The sequence below is a fragment of the Bombina bombina genome, chromosome 9 (assembly GCF_027579735.1).
Source record: "Bombina bombina isolate aBomBom1 chromosome 9, aBomBom1.pri, whole genome shotgun sequence".
In the NCBI taxonomy this organism is placed as follows: Eukaryota; Metazoa; Chordata; class Amphibia; order Anura; family Bombinatoridae; genus Bombina; species Bombina bombina.
In genome coordinates, this window is record NC_069507.1 from 73,000,379 (window position 1) to 73,018,324 (window position 17,946).

Here is a 17,946-nt window from a genome sequence, read left to right on the forward strand (position 1 = left end):
TTCTCAAAAGCTGCTACTTGGCATATCTTCATAATTATCTCAGCTTTTCTTTTTAACCGAAGCTCAAAAGTTCAAAGTTCAGCAGCTGAAAAAAAAAACAGAATTTATGCTTACCTGATAAATTACTTTCTCCAACGGTGTGTCCGGTCCACGGCGTCATCCTTACTTGTGGGATATTCTCTTCCCCAACAGGAAATGGCAAAGAGTCCCAGCAAAGCTGGTCACATGATCCCTCCTAGGCTCCGCCCACCCCAGTCATTCGACCGACGGACAGGAGGAAATATATATAGGAGAAACCATATGATACCGTGGTGACTGTAGTTAGAGAAAATAATTAATCAGACCTGATTAAAAAACCAGGGCGGGCCATGGACCGGACACACCGTTGGAGAAAGTAATTTATCAGGTAAGCATAAATTCTGTTTTCTCCAACATTGGTGTGTCCGGTCCACGGCGTCATCCTTACTTGTGGGAACCAATACCAAAGCTTTAGGACACGGATGAAGGGAGGGAGCAAATCAGGTCACCTAAACGGAAGGAACCACAGCTTGCAAAACCTTTCTCCCAAAAATAGCCTCCGAAGAAGCAAAAGTATCAAATTTGTAAAATTTGGCAAAAGTGTGCAGTGAAGACCAAGTCGCTGCCTTACATATCTGGTCAACAGAAGCCTTGTTCTTGAAGGCCCATGTGGAAGCCACAGCCCTAGTGGAGTGAGCTGTGATTCTTTCAGGAGGCTGCCGTCCGGCAGTCTCATAAGCCAATCAGATGATGCTTTTAAGCCAAAAGGAAAGAGAGGTAGAAGTCGCTTTTTGACTTCTCCTTTTACCAGAATAAACAACAAACAAGGAAGATGTTTGTCTGAAATCTTTAGTAGCCTCTAAATAGAACTTTAGAGCACGGACAACGTCCAAATTGTGTAACAAACGTTCCTTCTTTGAAACTGGATTCGGACACAAAGAAGGTACAACTATCTCCTGGTTAATATTTTTGTTAGAAACAACTTTAGGAAGAAAACCAGGCTTAGTACGCAAAACCACCTTATCTGCATGGAACACCAGATAAGGAGGAGAACACTGCAGAGCAGATAACTCTGAAACTCTTCTAGCAGAAGAAATTGCAACCAAAAACAAAACTTTCCAAGATAGTAACTTAATATCTATGGAATGTAAGGGTTCAAACGGAACCCCTTGAAGAACTGAAAGAACTAGATTTAGACTCCAGGGAGGAGTCAAAGGTCTGTAAACAGGCTTGATCCTAACCAGAGCCTGAACAAATGCTTGAACATCTGGCACAGCTGCCAGTCTTTTGTGTAGTAAGACAGATAAAGCAGAGATCTGTCCCTTTAGAGAACTTGCAGATAATCCTTTCTGCAAACCTTCTTGTAGAAAGGAGAGAATCTTAGGAATTTTTATCTTATTCCATGGGAATCCTTTGGATTCACACCAACAGATATATTTTTTCCATATTTTATGGTAAATTTTTCTAGTTACAGGTTTTCTGGCCTGAACCAGAGTATCTATCACCGAATCTGAAAACCCACGCTTTGATAGAATCAAGCGTTCAATCTCCAAGCCGTCAGTTGGAGGGAGACCAGATTTGGGTGTTCGAATGGACCTTGAACAAGAAGGTCCTGTCTCAAAGGTAGCTTCCATGGTGGAGCCGATGACATATTCACCAGGTCTGCATACCAAGTCCTGCGTGGCCACGCAGGAGCTATCAAGATCACCGAGGCCCTCTCCTGATTGATCCTGGCTACCAGCCTGGGAATGAGAGGAAACGGTGGGAATACGTAAGCTAGGTTGAAAGTCCAAGGTGCTACTAGTGCATCTACTAGAGTCGCCTTGGGATCCCTGGATCTGGACCCGTAGCAAGGAACCTTGAAGTTCTGACGAGACGCCATCAGATCCATGTCTGGAATGCCCCATAATTGAGTTATTTGGGCAAAGATTTCCGGATGGAGTTCCCACTCCCCCGGATGAAATGTCTGACGACTCAGAAAATCCGCTTCCCAATTTTCCACTCCTGGGATGTGGATCGCAGACAAGTGGCAGGAGTGATCCTCCGCCCATTGAATTATTTTGGTCACTTCTTTCATCGCTAGGGAACTCTTTGTTCCCCCTTGATGATTGATATAAGCTACAGTCGTCATGTTGTCTGATTGGAACCTTATGAATTTGGCCTTTGCTAGTTGAGGCCAAGCTCTGAGAGCATTGAATATCGCTCTCAGTTCCAGAATGTTTATCGGGAGAAGAGACTCTTCCCGAGACCATAGACCCTGAGCTTTCAGGGATTCCCAGACCGCACCCCAGCCCACTAGACTGGCGTCGGTCGTGACAATGACCCACTCTGGCCTGCGGAAGCTCATTCCCTGGGACAGATGGTCCAGGGTCAGCCACCAACGGAGTGAATCTCTGGTCTTTTGATCTACTTGAATCATTGGAGACAAGTCTGTATAATCCCCATTCCACTGTTTGAGCATGCACAGTTGTAATGGTCTTAGATGAATTTGTGCAAAAGGAACTATGTCCATTGTTGCAACCATCAATCCTATTACTTCCATGCACTGCGCTATGGAAGGACGAGGAACAGAATGAAGCACTTGACAAGAGCTTAGAAGTTTTGATTTTCTGACCTCTGTCAGAAAAATCCTCATTTCTAAGGAATCTATTATTGTTCCCAAGAAGGGAACTCTTGTTGACAGGACAGAGAACTCTTTTCTTTGTTCACTTTCCATCCGTGAGATGTGAGAAAGGCTAGAACGATGTCCGTATGAGCCTTTGCCTTTGACAAGGACGACGCTTGTATTAGAATGTCGTCCAAGTAAGGTACTACTGCAATGCCCCTTGGTCTTAGAACCGCTAGAAGGGACCCTAGCACCTTTGTGAAAATCCTTGGAGCAGTGGCTAATCCGAATGGAAGAGCCACAAACTGGTAATGTTTGTCCAGAAAAGCGAACCTTAGGAACTGATGATGTTCCTTGTGGATAGGGATATGTAGGTACGCATCCTTTAGATCCACGGTAGTCATAAATTGACTTTCCTGGATGGTGGGTAGAATCGTTCGAATGGTTTCCATTTTGAACGATGGTACCCTGAGAAATTTGTTTAGGATCTTCAAATCCAAAATTGGTCTGAACGTCTTTTTTGGAAACTACGAACAGATTGGAATAAAATCGCATTCCTTGTTCCTTTATTGGAACTGGGTGTATCACTCCCATCTTTAACAGGTCTTCTACACAATGTAAGAATGCCTGTCTCTTTATTTGGTTTGAGGATAAGTGAGACTTGTGGAACCTTCCCCTTGGGGGTAGTTCCTTGAATTCCAGGAGATAACCTTGAGAAACTATTTCTAGCGCCCAAGGATCCTGAACATCTCTTGCCCAAGCCTGAGCAAAGAGAGAGAGTCTGCCCCCCACCAGATCCGGTCCCGGATCGGGGGCTACTCCTTCATGCTGTCTTGTTAGCAGTGGCAGGCTTCTTGGCCTGCTTACCTTTGTTCCAGCCTTGCATTGGTTTCCAGGCTGGTTTGGGTTGTGAGGCATTACCCTCTTGCTTAGAGGATGCGGAATTAGAGGCTGGTCCATTTCTGCGAAAGGGACGAAAATTAGGCTTATTTTTAGCCTTAAAAGACCTATCCTGTGGAAGGGCGTGGCCCTTTCCCCCAGTGATGTCTGAAATAATCTCTTTCAAATCAGGTCCAAATAAAGTTTTACCTTTGAAAGGAATGTTAAGTAATTTTGTCTTGGATGACACATCCGCTGACCAAGACTTTAGCCAAAGCGCTCTGCGCGCCACAATATCAAACCCTGAATTTTTCGCCGCTAATTTTGCTAATTGCAAAGCGGCATCTAAAATAAAAGAGTTAGCCAATTTAAGTGCGTGAACTCTGTCCATAACCTCCTCATATGGAGTTTCTCTACTGAGCGACTTCTCTAGTTCCTCAAACCAGAACCACGCTGCCGTAGTGACAGGAACAATGCATGAAATTGGTTGTAGAAGGTAGCCTTGCTGTACAAAAATCTTTTTAAGCAAACCTTCCAATTTTTTATCCATAGGATCTTTGAAAGCACAACTATCTTCGATAGGAATAGTAGTGCGTTTGTTTAGAGTAGAAACTGCCCCCTCGACCTTGGGGACTGTCTGCCATAAGTCCTTTCTGGGGTCGACCATAGGAAATAATTTCTTAAATATAGGGGGAGGAACAAAATGTATGCCGGGCTTTTCCCACTCTTTATTTACTATGTCCGCCACCCGCTTGGGTATAGGAAAAGCGTCGGGGGACACCGGAACCTCTAGGAACCTGTCCATCTTGCATAATTTCTCTGGAATGACCAAATTGTCACAATCATCCAGAGTAGATAACACCTCCTTAAGCAGTGCGCGGAGATGTTCTAATTTAAATTTAAATGTCACAACATCAGGTTCAGCTTGATGAGAAATTTTTCCTGAATCTGAAATTTCTCCCTCAGACAAAACCTCCCTCATGGCCCCTTCAGATTGGTGTGAGGGTATGACAGAACAATTATCATCAGCGTCCTCTTGCTCTTCAGTGTTTAAAACAGAGCAATCGCGCTTTCTCTGATAAGTAGGCATTTTGGATAAAAGATTTGCTATGGAGTTATCCATTACAGCCGTTAATTGTTGCATGGTAATAAGTATTGGCGCACTAGATGTACTAGGGGCCTCCTGCATGGGCAAAACTGGTGTAGACACAGTAGGAGATGATGTAGTATCATGTTTACTCCCCTCATTTGAGGAATCATCTTGGGCAATATCATTATTTGTGGCAGTACTGTCCTTACTTTGTTTGGACGCTATGGCACAATTATCACATAAATTTAAATGGGGAGACACATTGGCTTTCATACATATAGAACATAGCTTATCTGAAGGTATAGACATGTTAAACAGGCTTAAACTTGTCAACAATGCACAAAAAACGTTTTAAAATAAAACCGTTACTGTCACTTTAAATTTCAAACAGAAAACACTTTATTACTGAATATGTGAAAAAGTATGAAGGAATTGTTCAAAAATTACCAAATTTTCACCACAGTGTCTTAAAGCCTTAAAAGTATTGCACACCAAATTTCAGAGCTTTAACCCTTAAAATAACGGAACCTGAGCCGTTTTTCAATTTAACCCCTATACAGTCCCAGATACAGTCTTTGCTAAGACCCAACCAAGCCCTGAGGGGAATACGATACCAAATGACGCCTTCTAAAAGCTTTTTCAGAGATTCTTAGATCCACACACATGCATCTGCATGCCCTGTTCTCAAAAAACAACTGCGCATTAATGGCGCAAAAATGAGGCTCAGTCTATGACTAGAAAGGCCCCCTGACTGAAAAAGGTGTCCAATACAGTGCCTGCCGTTTTATAAACGTTCCCCAAGATTATAAATGTCAATTGTTAGCCTAAATTTGAATAATATGCACAAATAAAGCAATCGATTTAGCCCATAAAAATGTCTACCAGTTTTTTAGCCCATAATAAGCCCTATATTCTGTTTGTTTTTGAATAAGAAAATGGCTTACCGGTCCCCATGAGGGGAAATGACAGCCTTCCAGCATTAAACAGTCTTGTTAGAAATATGGCTAGTCATACCTTAAGCAGAAAAGTCTGCTAACTGTTTCCCCCAACTGAAGTTACTTCATCTCAACAGTCCTATGTGGAAACAGCAACCGATTTTAGTTACTGTCTGCTAAAATCATCTTCCTCTTACAAACAGAAATCTTCATCCTTTTCTGTTTCAGAGTAAATAGTACATACCAGCACTATTTTAAAATAACAAACACTTGATAGAAGAATAAAAACTACATTTAAACACCAAAAAACTCTTAACCATCTCCGTGGAGATGTTGCCTGTGCAACGGCAAAGAGAATGACTGGGGTGGGCGGAGCCTAGGAGGGATCATGTGACCAGCTTTGCTGGGACTCTTTGCCATTTCCTGTTGGGGAAGAGAATATCCCACAAGTAAGGATGACGCCGTGGACCGGACACACCAATGTTGGAGAAATAATAATAGATGTTAAATAAAGGGACATTAAACCCAAATAATTTTCTTTTAGGATTTAGAAAGCGCATGCAATTTTAAACAACTTTCCGAGTTACTTCCAATATCTAATTTGGTTTATTATCTTGCTATCCTTTGTTGTAAAGCATATCTAAATAGGCTCAGTGGCTCCTGATTGGTTGCTGCATATAGGTGCTACGTGTGATTGGCTCACCCATATTCATTGCTATTTCTTCAACAAAGGATATCTAAAGAATGAAGCAAATTAGATAATATAAGTATGTTGGAAATTTGTTTAAAATTGTATTCTCTATCTGAATCATGAAAGAAAACTTGTCCCTTTACACAATTTTCCATGTGATAATTACAAAAAAACTAAATAAAAACGTTATTCACCATGAATGGAATTGTTCAGTTGTATCCATACTATAAGGTGTTGAAGCACATATATGAGACCTGGAAAAAGCATTTGGTTTATTAATGTTTTAAATTTAATATATGGTGAAAATATTACTCTCAGTCTGAACCATAACTATTTGGATGACAGGTAATGTATTCTGCTGAAGTTGGAGGATTGGGCACATTTGTGATAACATCTGAAGAAAGATTATCCCTTTTATCATTTTACGAAATAGGTTTTTGCTAATCATAACTCCAAGCAGGTAAATTATTTATAGTGTCACTTTATAAAAAGGGTTTTCCAAATCCAGTCCTCAGGACCTGCTAGTAGTCCAAATTTTTAGGATTAATTTGAATGAGAACATGTTAGATAACCACAATTATGACACAATTGTACCTTAAATATCCTGTGTATTCGATGACCTTACAGAGACACAGGCCAATCAGATCAGGTGTTTGGTCCATTCGGGTTGAGCGCTAACGCCTTGTATGGGCCCCTTACACCAGTACACATACATGTAACATGTATGTGAGGCATTATACACCACACATACATGTTACACCATATATACGATGGGTACTGTAATTCCCCCATCTTCACTATCTGTTTTTGCCTCCGCCTGGTGGGTTCAAGGGTGGTCAAGGCCCCTTGTAAACCTCATTCCCCAAGGTTCACTTGAAGTGGATGCCAGAGGCTCGGTGGGGCACCCCCCTAACCCCCCCCAGGCAGAGGCAAAACAAATAGTAAAGATGGGTGAATTACAGTGCCCATCTGCTTGCCCGTGTCTCTGTGAGTTCACCGGATGCACAACCGATCGGATAATGCATTGGGTTTGCCGCTAGCGCCTCGTGGTTACACAGTTTGCTCTATAAGGAGGTTTGGACAATTACATATTTAGACACCAAAACAACATACAAATTTACATTTTAGTTTCCATATTGAAGTTGTGATTTATTATTGTGATATTATTGCTCTTTTAGTGTAATATGATGCTATAAATATTATCTCTTATTACAGATTCAACTACAACTAAACCTTCCTCAACAACTGCAGCTACAACTAGATCTTCCTCAACAACACATGCCACATTCCAGTCACATACGACTGTTGATCCTTACCCAGATGCCTATCTTGTTGGTGTTGGCAGAGCAGACTGCACTGGGCTATTGGCAGATGTCCCTTTGGTTTGTATAAATATATATATATTTTTTATCCTGGCAATTGGAATATTGCTTAGTATTTAGGGAAATGTTATATTTTATAGTAGCAATGGCACCTTGATACTTGAAGTTTTTTTCTCAAATAGAATGTCATTGTTATGTTAAAGGGATATGAATGAAACCCAATATTTTTCTTTTGTAATTCAGACAGAGCATACCATTTTTTAAAAAGCTTCCAGTTTATTTCTAAGCTTTACATCCCTGCTTTTCAACAAAAATAAGAAAAAAAATAAACATTTGATAATAGAAGTAAATTAGAAAGTTGCTTTAAATTGCATGCTCTATCTAAATCACAAAATAACAATTTTAGGTTTCATATCCTTTAAAATATTACAAAATCATATATTTGTTGACCATGTTGATTGGATAAAATACTCAGTAACAAATTTTATTTTTAGAGCCAATAAGCATGCAATATATCCCATCCTGCAGGGCTGCATATTTACCTTACCTCTATTATTGTTACCTTTGCTGTCCCTAAATACTTGGGAATCACAGACCCCCAAAATACATCTTTAAAGTGTTGTGAGTTAACTTTACATGCCAGTGTTTCTTGGGCATAACATTAAAGGGAGAGTCTACACCTTAGTCATCTTAAAGTCTTACTTTAGATTAAGCTGCAAATAGCCTCTTTCACCCCTTCCTATATCGTGCAGCAGTAATGGTAAAACAAGTAATTTTAAAATGAATATTGCTTCTGGCCACGTTGAAATGGCTGCCCAGTTCTGCCCACTGATGACATCACTATCTGAGCTACATCTAGGCACTTTGCTGAATAGCTTTGACCATCTGTTGAATCAAACTAATGATCTTTGTGTTATTGGGCGCAATATGCAGCACACATTGTGATGTCATCAGTGGGCAGAGCTGGGCAGTCTTTTCAAAGTGTCCAGAAACAATATTCATTTTAAAATAACTTTTTTTTGCCATTCCTGCTGCATGATATAGAAAAAGGTGCAGGAGGCTATTTGCAGCTTAATCTAAGCTAAGACTTTAAGATGACTACATTCCTTAGATACAGAATCTTACTCAATCACAAATAATACTTAAAGGGACAGTATACACTCATTTTCATATAACTGCATGTAATAGACACTACTATAAAGAATACGAGGCACAGATACTGTTATACAAATCCAGTATAAAACGGTTTAAAAACGTACTTAGAATCTCTCAGTTTAGCTCTGTTGAAAAGGTAGCTGGAAAGCCCACTGCAAGTGGGAAATAAGACACTCCCCCCTCCCCCTTCTTTTGCATATGAAAAGACCCTTTACACAAACAGGAGCAAGCTGGAGAAGGTAGCTGACGGTATTCTCATAAAACTTTGGGGCTTGGTTAGGAGTCAGAAAATCACAGCAATGTTATTTAAAAATAAGCAAAACTATACATTTAAAAAAAACAAAACAAAAAAAAAACTTTATGGGCTATATAAATAGATTGTCTACAAAACATTTATGCAAAGAAAAAATGATTGTATAATGGCCATTTAATGTGAGGGGTTTCCCTCTATTAGAGTAAGTCACATTTGTGTCTGATTATTATATAGGTAAACAAAACATTTTAAGTTATTTGTATTGAATTTATTTATTGAATTTAAAATATAAGGTATAATAATAATATCTATTTATGAAGCAGAGGATGCTGCTCCCGACCCACTCGACTTCAGGTCGGCCTGAAACGGAAGTTAAGAAGCAGTTCCTTAACTCGTCCGCCACATCTGAAGTGGCGGACAGCAATCAGCCCGATCTGATACAATCAGGTTGATTGACACCCCCTGCTAGTAGCCAATTGGCCGCGAATGTGTAGGTGGCGGCATTGCAAAAGCATTTCACTAGAAATGCTTGTGCAATGATAAATGCTGACAGAGTATGCTGTCAGCATTTATCAATGTGCGGTTGACATGATCCGCTACAGCAGATGATGTCCGCCGCACATTGAAAATTCAGCCCCTAGGTATTAAATGTGTCAGTTAGATACATTGTTAAATGTGAAATCTAAGGTTGAAAGATATTTCCCATTTGAAGCATTTCTGGTTTTATTTCTAAGGAATAGTCTAGATCTGGTTAAAACATATAATTATGTTAGATTAAATTTTCATTTTGCTGTATATGTGTTACAACTATGGGTAGTTGTGGACATATATTTTTTTCCTTATTATCCAAATATTTTTTAAAGTCTGTTTTATCAATTGCTGGGGTTTGAGTGTCATGCTCAAATAATATATGAAATAATAAAAAAAAACAAATAAATCAGTGCGCCAACAATGTGATAATAAGTGTGGAAAAAAATCTGATAAACTCAAATTGAGAACAAAGACATATACTAGTTATATAGATAGCCTTAATAAATCGATGTGAAAGTAGTTCACAAATAATATATAATACTATACTCTAGATTAACAGAGGATTTCTATAACAAACATGCATATTCCATAATATATTGCTAAGTCAATAAACTAAAATTGGTAGCAAAGATAGCTACAAAACAGTTCAATGTCCAAACTGAAACTCCAACATCACTGGTATTAATATTGTTGGATTGTGGCAAGTTGCTTCTTCAGAAATCTTGTTGGTGGCCCAAGACGATAGAATCTACAGATAAAATGATATAAACAAAGAAGGCGCCACCATAGTGCACAATCAGTAGTTAAAGACACGCCGTTAGTGTAAGTGATACTGTACTTACAAAATTTCAGACACTTGAGAAGTGTCACAAGCGCCTCCTGGACTCTTAGGAGTCGTCCAGCTGACTCACACTCTCATACTTGCTGGAACCAAGGTCCGTGTGTAACCCGTACTCTCCTGGGCTGGAAAACAACCAATGTCTGCTGTGAGGTTCTGCAACACGCTCCCAAGCGCTACAGTCACTGATGTAACCAGAGAGTTAGTCCTTAAACCAAGGGTCACAGAGAAGAACAACCCTTAATCCAAATGAGGTAAGGGTAATGCGTAGATTGAGATCAAGTCGAAGATCACATCCCTATATCACACTCATGGCTGTATGGATATGCTCCCTGGAGAGATCTCACGGAGAACCAATTTCAGTCTCAGATGGTATATGGGAATAAAAGACAAACCAGATACAATAATAATCTATCTATAGATACCAGTTGGGTAACATAAAGGTGGGCTGTACAGTGATTCTTCTGTTTCAGCACAAGCAATAAATATGCCTTGGCATTGTGTTGCATATCCTTCTTTATGAATGCAGGGACTTGATTTCTTGAAGTTGTAAGGACGGTGGGGTGGCAGCACATCAGCTGCTTTCTTTTCAAACACATCTATGAAATCTGCATAAACTGAGGGAAGGCTTAAAGGGGTCTGTAGACTGGCTATGGGGATGTGGTGTAGAGGAGTTACCTTAGCAAGGCAGGAGTGGAAGCATGATGTACCACAGGAAGCCAACTGTCCCTCAGCCCAGTCGAACTGTGGATTGTGTATACGAAGCCAAGGAAGACCAAGGATGACAGGTTGTGCTGGAGAATTAATGACATTGAACTGCAACTGTTCGGTATGAAGGACTCACACAGTCAGGGTTAGGGGTGCTGATTTGAAATTGAAAGATGAAACCTGATCCAAAGGGAGTGCCATCCAGAGTAGTTATCTTGAGACATTGTTTTTTTCTGCAGAAGAGGTAAGCCTGCCTGAATCATAAAAGGATGATCAAGAAAATTCCCAGTTGCCCCTAAATCAATAAAGGCTAGAGTCTGGACATAATTCTGAAAGGTCAGGGTAATAGGTACCAGGATCCAAGAGGAGTGAGGGGATTTAGTAGTGACCGTGCTTAGAGGTACCCCAATATTATCCTCTAAGCATTGGGTTTTCCCGGCAAAATATCACAATTCTTAAGCTGGTGTGCATTATAACCACAATAGAAACACAGTTTCAATCTCCTTCTTCTCTGTCTTTCGGCTTCAGAGGGCTTGAGGGAGGAGAGATCCATGGGTTCCTCTACAGAGGTTACTGGAGGTGCTGAAGGGGTAGAGGATAGTCTAGAGACCAGCCGAGGAAGAGGACAAGAGGGAAGGATTCTACGAGTTCTGTCTCTCTCAGCTTGTCTCTCCTGGAAGCGAGAATCTAGACTGATACAAAGTGTTATAAATTCATCCAGGGAAGAAGGAACATCACAATAAGTAAGTTCGTCCTTTATGCATTCATGCAAACCTCTCCTAAAGGCCACCTTGAGAGCACTGCCATCCCAACTGGTCTTAAGTGCCAAGATGCAAAACTCGATGGCATATTGTGCAACAATTCTATTGCTCTGGTGGAGATCCAAAAACATAATTTATGTAAGAACTTACCTGATAAATTCATTTCTTTCATATTAGCAAGAGTCCATGAGCTAGTGACGTATGGGATATACATTCCTACCAGGAGGGGCAAAGTTTCCCAAACCTTAAAATGCCTATAAATACACCCCTCACCACACCCACAATTCAGTTTAATGAATAGCCAAGAAGTGGGGTGATAAGAAAAAAGTGCGAAAGCATATAAAATAAGGAATTGGAATAATTGTGCTTTATACAAAAAAATCATAACCACCACAAAAAAGGGCGGGCCTCATGGACTCTTGCTAATATGAAAGAAATGAATTTATCAGGTAAGTTCTTACATAAATTATGTTTTCTTTCATGTAATTAGCAAGAGTCCATGAGCTAGTGACGTATGGGATAATGACTACCCAAGATGTGGATCTTTCCACACAAGAGTCACTAGAGAGGGAGGGATAAAATAAAGACAGCCAATTCCTGCTGAAAATAATCCACACCCAAAATAAAGTTTAATGAAAAACATAAGCAGAAGATTCAAACTGAAACCGCTGCCTGAAGTACTTTTCTATCAAAAACTGCTTCAGAAGAAGAAAATACAACAAAATGGTAGAATTTGGTAAAAGTATGCAAAGAGGACCAAGTTGCCGCTTTGCAAATCTGATCAACCGAAGCTTCATTCCTAAACGCCCAGGAAGTAGAAACTGACCTAGTAGAATGAGCTGTAATCCTATGAGGCGGAGTCTTACCCGACTCAACATAGGCAAGATGAATTAAAGATTTCAACCAAGATGCCAAAGAAATGGCAGAAGTTTTCTGGCCTTTCTAAAACCGGAAAAGATAACAAATAAACTAGAAGTCTTTCGGAAAGACTTAGTAGCTTCAACATAATATTTCAAAGCTCTAATAACATCCAAAGAATGCAACGATTTCTCCTTAGAATTCTTAGGATTAGGACATAATGAAGGAACCACAATGTCTCTACTAATGTTGTTGGAATTCACAACTTAGGTAAAAATTCAAAAGAAGTTCGCAACACTGCCTTATCCTGATGAAAAATCAGAAAAGGAGACTCACAAGAAAGAGCAGATAATTCAGAAACTCTTCTGGCAGAAGAGATGGCCAAAAGGAACAAAACTTTCCAAGAAAGTAATTTAATATCCAATGAATGCATAGGTTCAAATGGAGGAGCTTGAAGAGCCCCCAGAACCAAATTCAAACTCCAAGGAGGAGAAATTGACTTAATGACAGGCTTTATACGAACCAAAGCTTGTACAAAACAATGAATATCAGGAAGAATAGCAATCTTTCTGTGAAAAAGAACAGAAAGAGCAGAGATTTGACCTTTCAAGGAACTTGCGGACAAACCCTTATCTAAACCATCCTGAAGAAACTGTAATATTCTCGGTATTCTAAAAGAATGCCAAGAAAAATGATGAGAAAGACACCAAGAAATATAAGTCTTCCAGACTCTATAATATATCTCTCTGGATACAGATTTACGAGCCTGTAACATAGTATTAATCACAGAGTCAGAGAAACCTCTTTGACCAAGAATCAAGCGTTCAATCTCCATACCTTTAAATTTAAGGATTTCAGATCCTGATGGAAAAAAGGACCTTGAGACAAAAGGTCTGGTCTTAACGGAAGAGTCCACGGTTGGCAAGAGGCCATCCGGACAAGATCCGCATACCAAAACCTGTGAGGCCATGCCGGAGCTACCAGCAGAACAAACGAGCATTCCTTCAGAATCTTGGAGATTACTCTTGGAAGAAGAACTAGAGGTGGAAAGATATAGGCAGGATGATACTTCCAAGGAAGTGATAATGCATCCACTGCCTCCGCCTGAGGATCCCGGGATCTGGACAGATACCTGGGAAGTCTCTTGTTTAGATGAGAAGCCATCAGATCTATTTCTGGAAGTTCCCACATTTGAACAATCTGAAGAAATACCTCTGGGGGAAGAGACCATTCGCCCGGATGCAACGTTTGGCGACTGAGATAATCCGTTTTCCAATTGTCCATACCTGGGATATGAACCGCAGAGATTAGACAGGAGCTGGATTCCGCCCAAACCAAAATTCGAGATACTTCTTTCATAGCCAGAGGACTGTGAGTCCCTCCTTGATGATTGATGTATGCCACAGTTGTGACATTGTCTATCTGAAAACAAATGAACAACTCTCTCTTCAGAAGAGGCCAAGACTGAAGAGCTCTGAAAATTGCACGGAGTTCCAAAATATTGATCGGAAATCTCACCTCCTGAGATTCCCAAACCCCTTGTGCCGTCAGATACCCCCACACAGCTCCCCAACCTGTAAGACTTGCATCTGTTGAGATTATAGTCCAGGTCGGAAGAACAAAGAAGCCCCCTGAACTAAACGATGGTGATCTGTCCACCATGTCAGAGAGTGTCGTAAAATCGGTTTAAAGATATTAATTGAGATATCTTTGAGTAATCCCTGCACCATTGGTTCAGCATACAGAGCTGAAGAGGTCGCATGTGAAAACGAGCAAAGGAGATCGCATCTGATGCGGCAGTCCTAAGACCCAACATTTCCATGCATAAGGCTACCAAAGGGAATGATTGTGACTGAAGGTTTTGACAAGCTGATATCAATGTTAAACTTCTCTTGTCTGACAAGGACAGAGTCATAGACACTGAATTTATCTAGAAACCTAAAAAGGTTACCCTTGTCTGAGGAATCAATGAACTGATTGGTAAATTGATCCTCCAACCATGAACTTGAAGAAACAACACAAGTCGATTCGTATGAGATTCTTCGAAAATGAGAAGACTGAGCAAGTACCAAGATATCGTCCAAATAAGGAAATACCAAAACCCTATTCTCTGATTACAGAAAGAAGGGCACCGAGAACCTTTGAAAAAAATTCTTGGAACTGAGGCTAGGCCAAACGGTAGAGCCACAAAACTGGTAATGCTTGTCTAAAAAGAGAATCTCAGACACTAAAAGTGATCTGGATGAATCGGAATATGCAGATACACATCCTGTAAATCTATTGTAGACATATAATGCCCTTGCTAAACAAAAGGCAGGATAGTCCTACAGTAACCATCTTGAATGTTGGTATCCTAACATAACGATTCAATAATGATAGATCCGGAACTGGTCTGAAGGAATTGACCTTCTTTGGTACAATGAAGAGATAAAATAAAACCCCAGCCCCTGTTCCAGAACTGGAACTGGCATAAATACTCCAGCCAACTCTAGATCTGAAACACATTTCAGAAATGCTGAGCCTTTGCTGTGTTAACTGGGACACGGGAAAGAAAAGAATCTCTTAGCAGGAGGCCTTAACTTGAAGCCAATTCTGTACCTTTCTGAAACAATGTTTCTGAAACCAGAGAATAAGAACGGAATTGATCCAAATTTCTTTGAAGAAAACGTAATCTGCCCCATACCAGCTGAGCTGGAATAAGGGCCGCACCTTCATAGGTACTTAGGAGCTGGCTATAGGTTTCTATAAGGCTTGGATATATTCCAAACTGGAAATAGTTTCCAAACTGATACCGCTCCTGAGGATGAAGGATCAGGCTTTTGTTCCTTGTTGTGAGGAAAGGAACGAAAATGATTATTTACCCTGGAAAGAAAGGGAAAGCAAAGTTGACTTAGAAGACATGTCAGCATTCCAAGTTTAATCCATAAAGTTTTTCTAGCTAAAATAGCTAGAGACATATACCTGACATCAACTCTAATGATATCAAAAGATGGTATCACCAATAAAATTATTAGCATGTTATAGAATAATAATAATGCTATAAAATTATGATCTGTTACTTGTTGCGCTAAAGCTTCTAACCAAAAAGTTGAAGCTGCAGCAACATCCGCTAAAAATATAGCAGGTCTAAGAAGATTACCTGAACATAAGTAAGCTTTTCTTAGAAAGGATTCAATTTTCCTATCTAAAGGATCCTTAAATGAAGTACTATCTGCCGTAGGAATAGTAGTACATTAGCAGGAGTAGAGACAGCCCCATAACCTTAGGGATTTTTGTCCCAAAAAACTCTAATCTGTCAGATGGCACAGGATATAATTTGCTTAAACGTCTAGAAGGAGTAAATAAATTACCCAAATTATTCCATTCCCTGGAAATAACTTCAGAAATAGCATCAGGGAGATAAAACACTTCTGGAATAACTACAGGAGATTTAAAAACCTTATTTAAACGTTTACATTTAGTATCAAGAGGACCAGAATCCTCTATTTCTAATGCAAATAACACTTCTTTAAGTAAAGAACGAATAAATTCCATCTTGAACAAATACAAAGATTTATCAGTATCAACCTCTGAGACAGAAACCTCTGAACCAGAAGAACCATTATCAGTATCAGAATGATGATGTTCATTTAAAAATTCATCTGAAAAAAGAGAAGTTTTAAAAGACTTTTATGTATACTAGAAGGAGAAATAACAGACATAGCCTTCTTAATGGATTTAAAAAATAAAATCTCTTATGTTATCAGGAACACTCTGAAAATTAGATGTTGACGGAACAGCAACAGGTAATGTAACAGTACTAAAGGAAATTTTATCTGCATTAATAAGTTTGACATGACATGCAATACAAATAACAGCTGGAGAAACAGATACCAAAAGTTTATAGCAGATACACTTAGCTTGGTAGCTCCAGCACTGTGCAGTGATTTTCCTGAAGTATCTTCTGACTCAGTTGCAACGTGGAACATCTTGCAATATGTAAAAGAAAAAAACAACATATAAAGCAAAATTGATCAAATTCCTTAAATGACAGTTTCAGGAATGGGAAAAAAATGCCAGTGAACAAGCTTCTAGCAACCAGAAGCAATAAATAATGAGACTTAAATAATGTGGAGACAAAAATGAGGCCCATATTTTTTAGCGCCAAAAAAGACGCCCACATTATTTGGCGCCTAAATGCTTTTGGCGCCAAAAATGACGCCACATCCGGAACGCCGACATTTTTGACGCAAAAAAAACGTCAAAAAATGACGCAACTTCCGGCGACACGTATGACGCCGGAAACAGAAAAATTATTTTTGCGCCAAAAAAGTCCGCGCCAAGAATGACGCAATAAAATGAAGCATTTTCTGCCCCCGCGAGCCTAACAGCCCACAGGGAAAAAGTCAAATTTTTTAAGGTAAGAAAAAATGATTGAAACAAATGCATTTATCCCAAATATGAAACTGACTGTCTGAAAAATAAGGAATGTTGAACATTCTGAGTCAAGGCAAATAAATGTTTGAATACATATATTTAGAACTTTATAAATAAAGTGCCCAACCATAGCTTAGAGTGTCACAGAAAATAAGATTTACTTACCCCAGGACACTCATCTACATGTTTGTAGAAAGCCAAACCAGTACTGAAACGAGAATCAGCAGAGGTAATGGTATATATAAGAGTATATCGTCGATCTGAAAAGGGAGGTAAGAGATGAATCTCTACGACCGATAACAGAGAACCTATGAAATAGACCCCGTAGAAGGAGATCACTGCATTCAAATAGGCAATACTCTCCTCACATCCCTCTGACATTCACTGCACGCTGAGAGGAAAACCGGGCTCCAACTTGCTGCGGAGCGCATATCAACGTAGAATCTAGCACAAACTTACTTCACCACCTCCATCGGAGGCAAAGTTTGTAAAAACTGAATTGTGGGTGTGGTGAGGGGTGTATTTATAGGCATTTTAAGGTTTGGGAAACTTTGCCCCTCCTGGTAGGAATGTATATCCCATACGTCACTAGCTCATGGACTCTTGCTAATTACATGAAAGAAAGAGAGTTTTATGTAGCAGAAGCACGGCCAGAAGTCCCAAACACAGAAGATAATGCAGTAATCAAAGCACCAGCATCGTTCAGGATTTGAGCTAAAGGGGAGAGACCCAGACCAGGGCCTTGTCTTTCAATAAAGAAATGATAAAGGTGACCTTTGACTGATGAGACTGGAGGGTGTGAGGATCATTGTGAAAGTGCAGCCTGCACTGGTTAAGAAAACCCCTACAGTCAGTAATACCATCGTACTTGTCAGGCAAAGGTATC

General features: G+C 39.9%; 1 protein-coding gene across 1 annotated transcript in view; it reads left to right on the plus strand.

Annotated features, from left to right (window-relative positions):
• The window catches only part of ASAH2 (N-acylsphingosine amidohydrolase 2), a 123,056-nt gene that overhangs the window by 17,161 nt on the left and 87,949 nt on the right, over positions 1-17,946 (plus strand). The window contains exon 2 of the mRNA XM_053692903.1: positions 7,434-7,600. Within this exon, the coding sequence (XP_053548878.1) occupies positions 7,434-7,600 (167 nt within the window). The remainder of the gene's footprint in view (positions 1-7,433; positions 7,601-17,946) is intronic.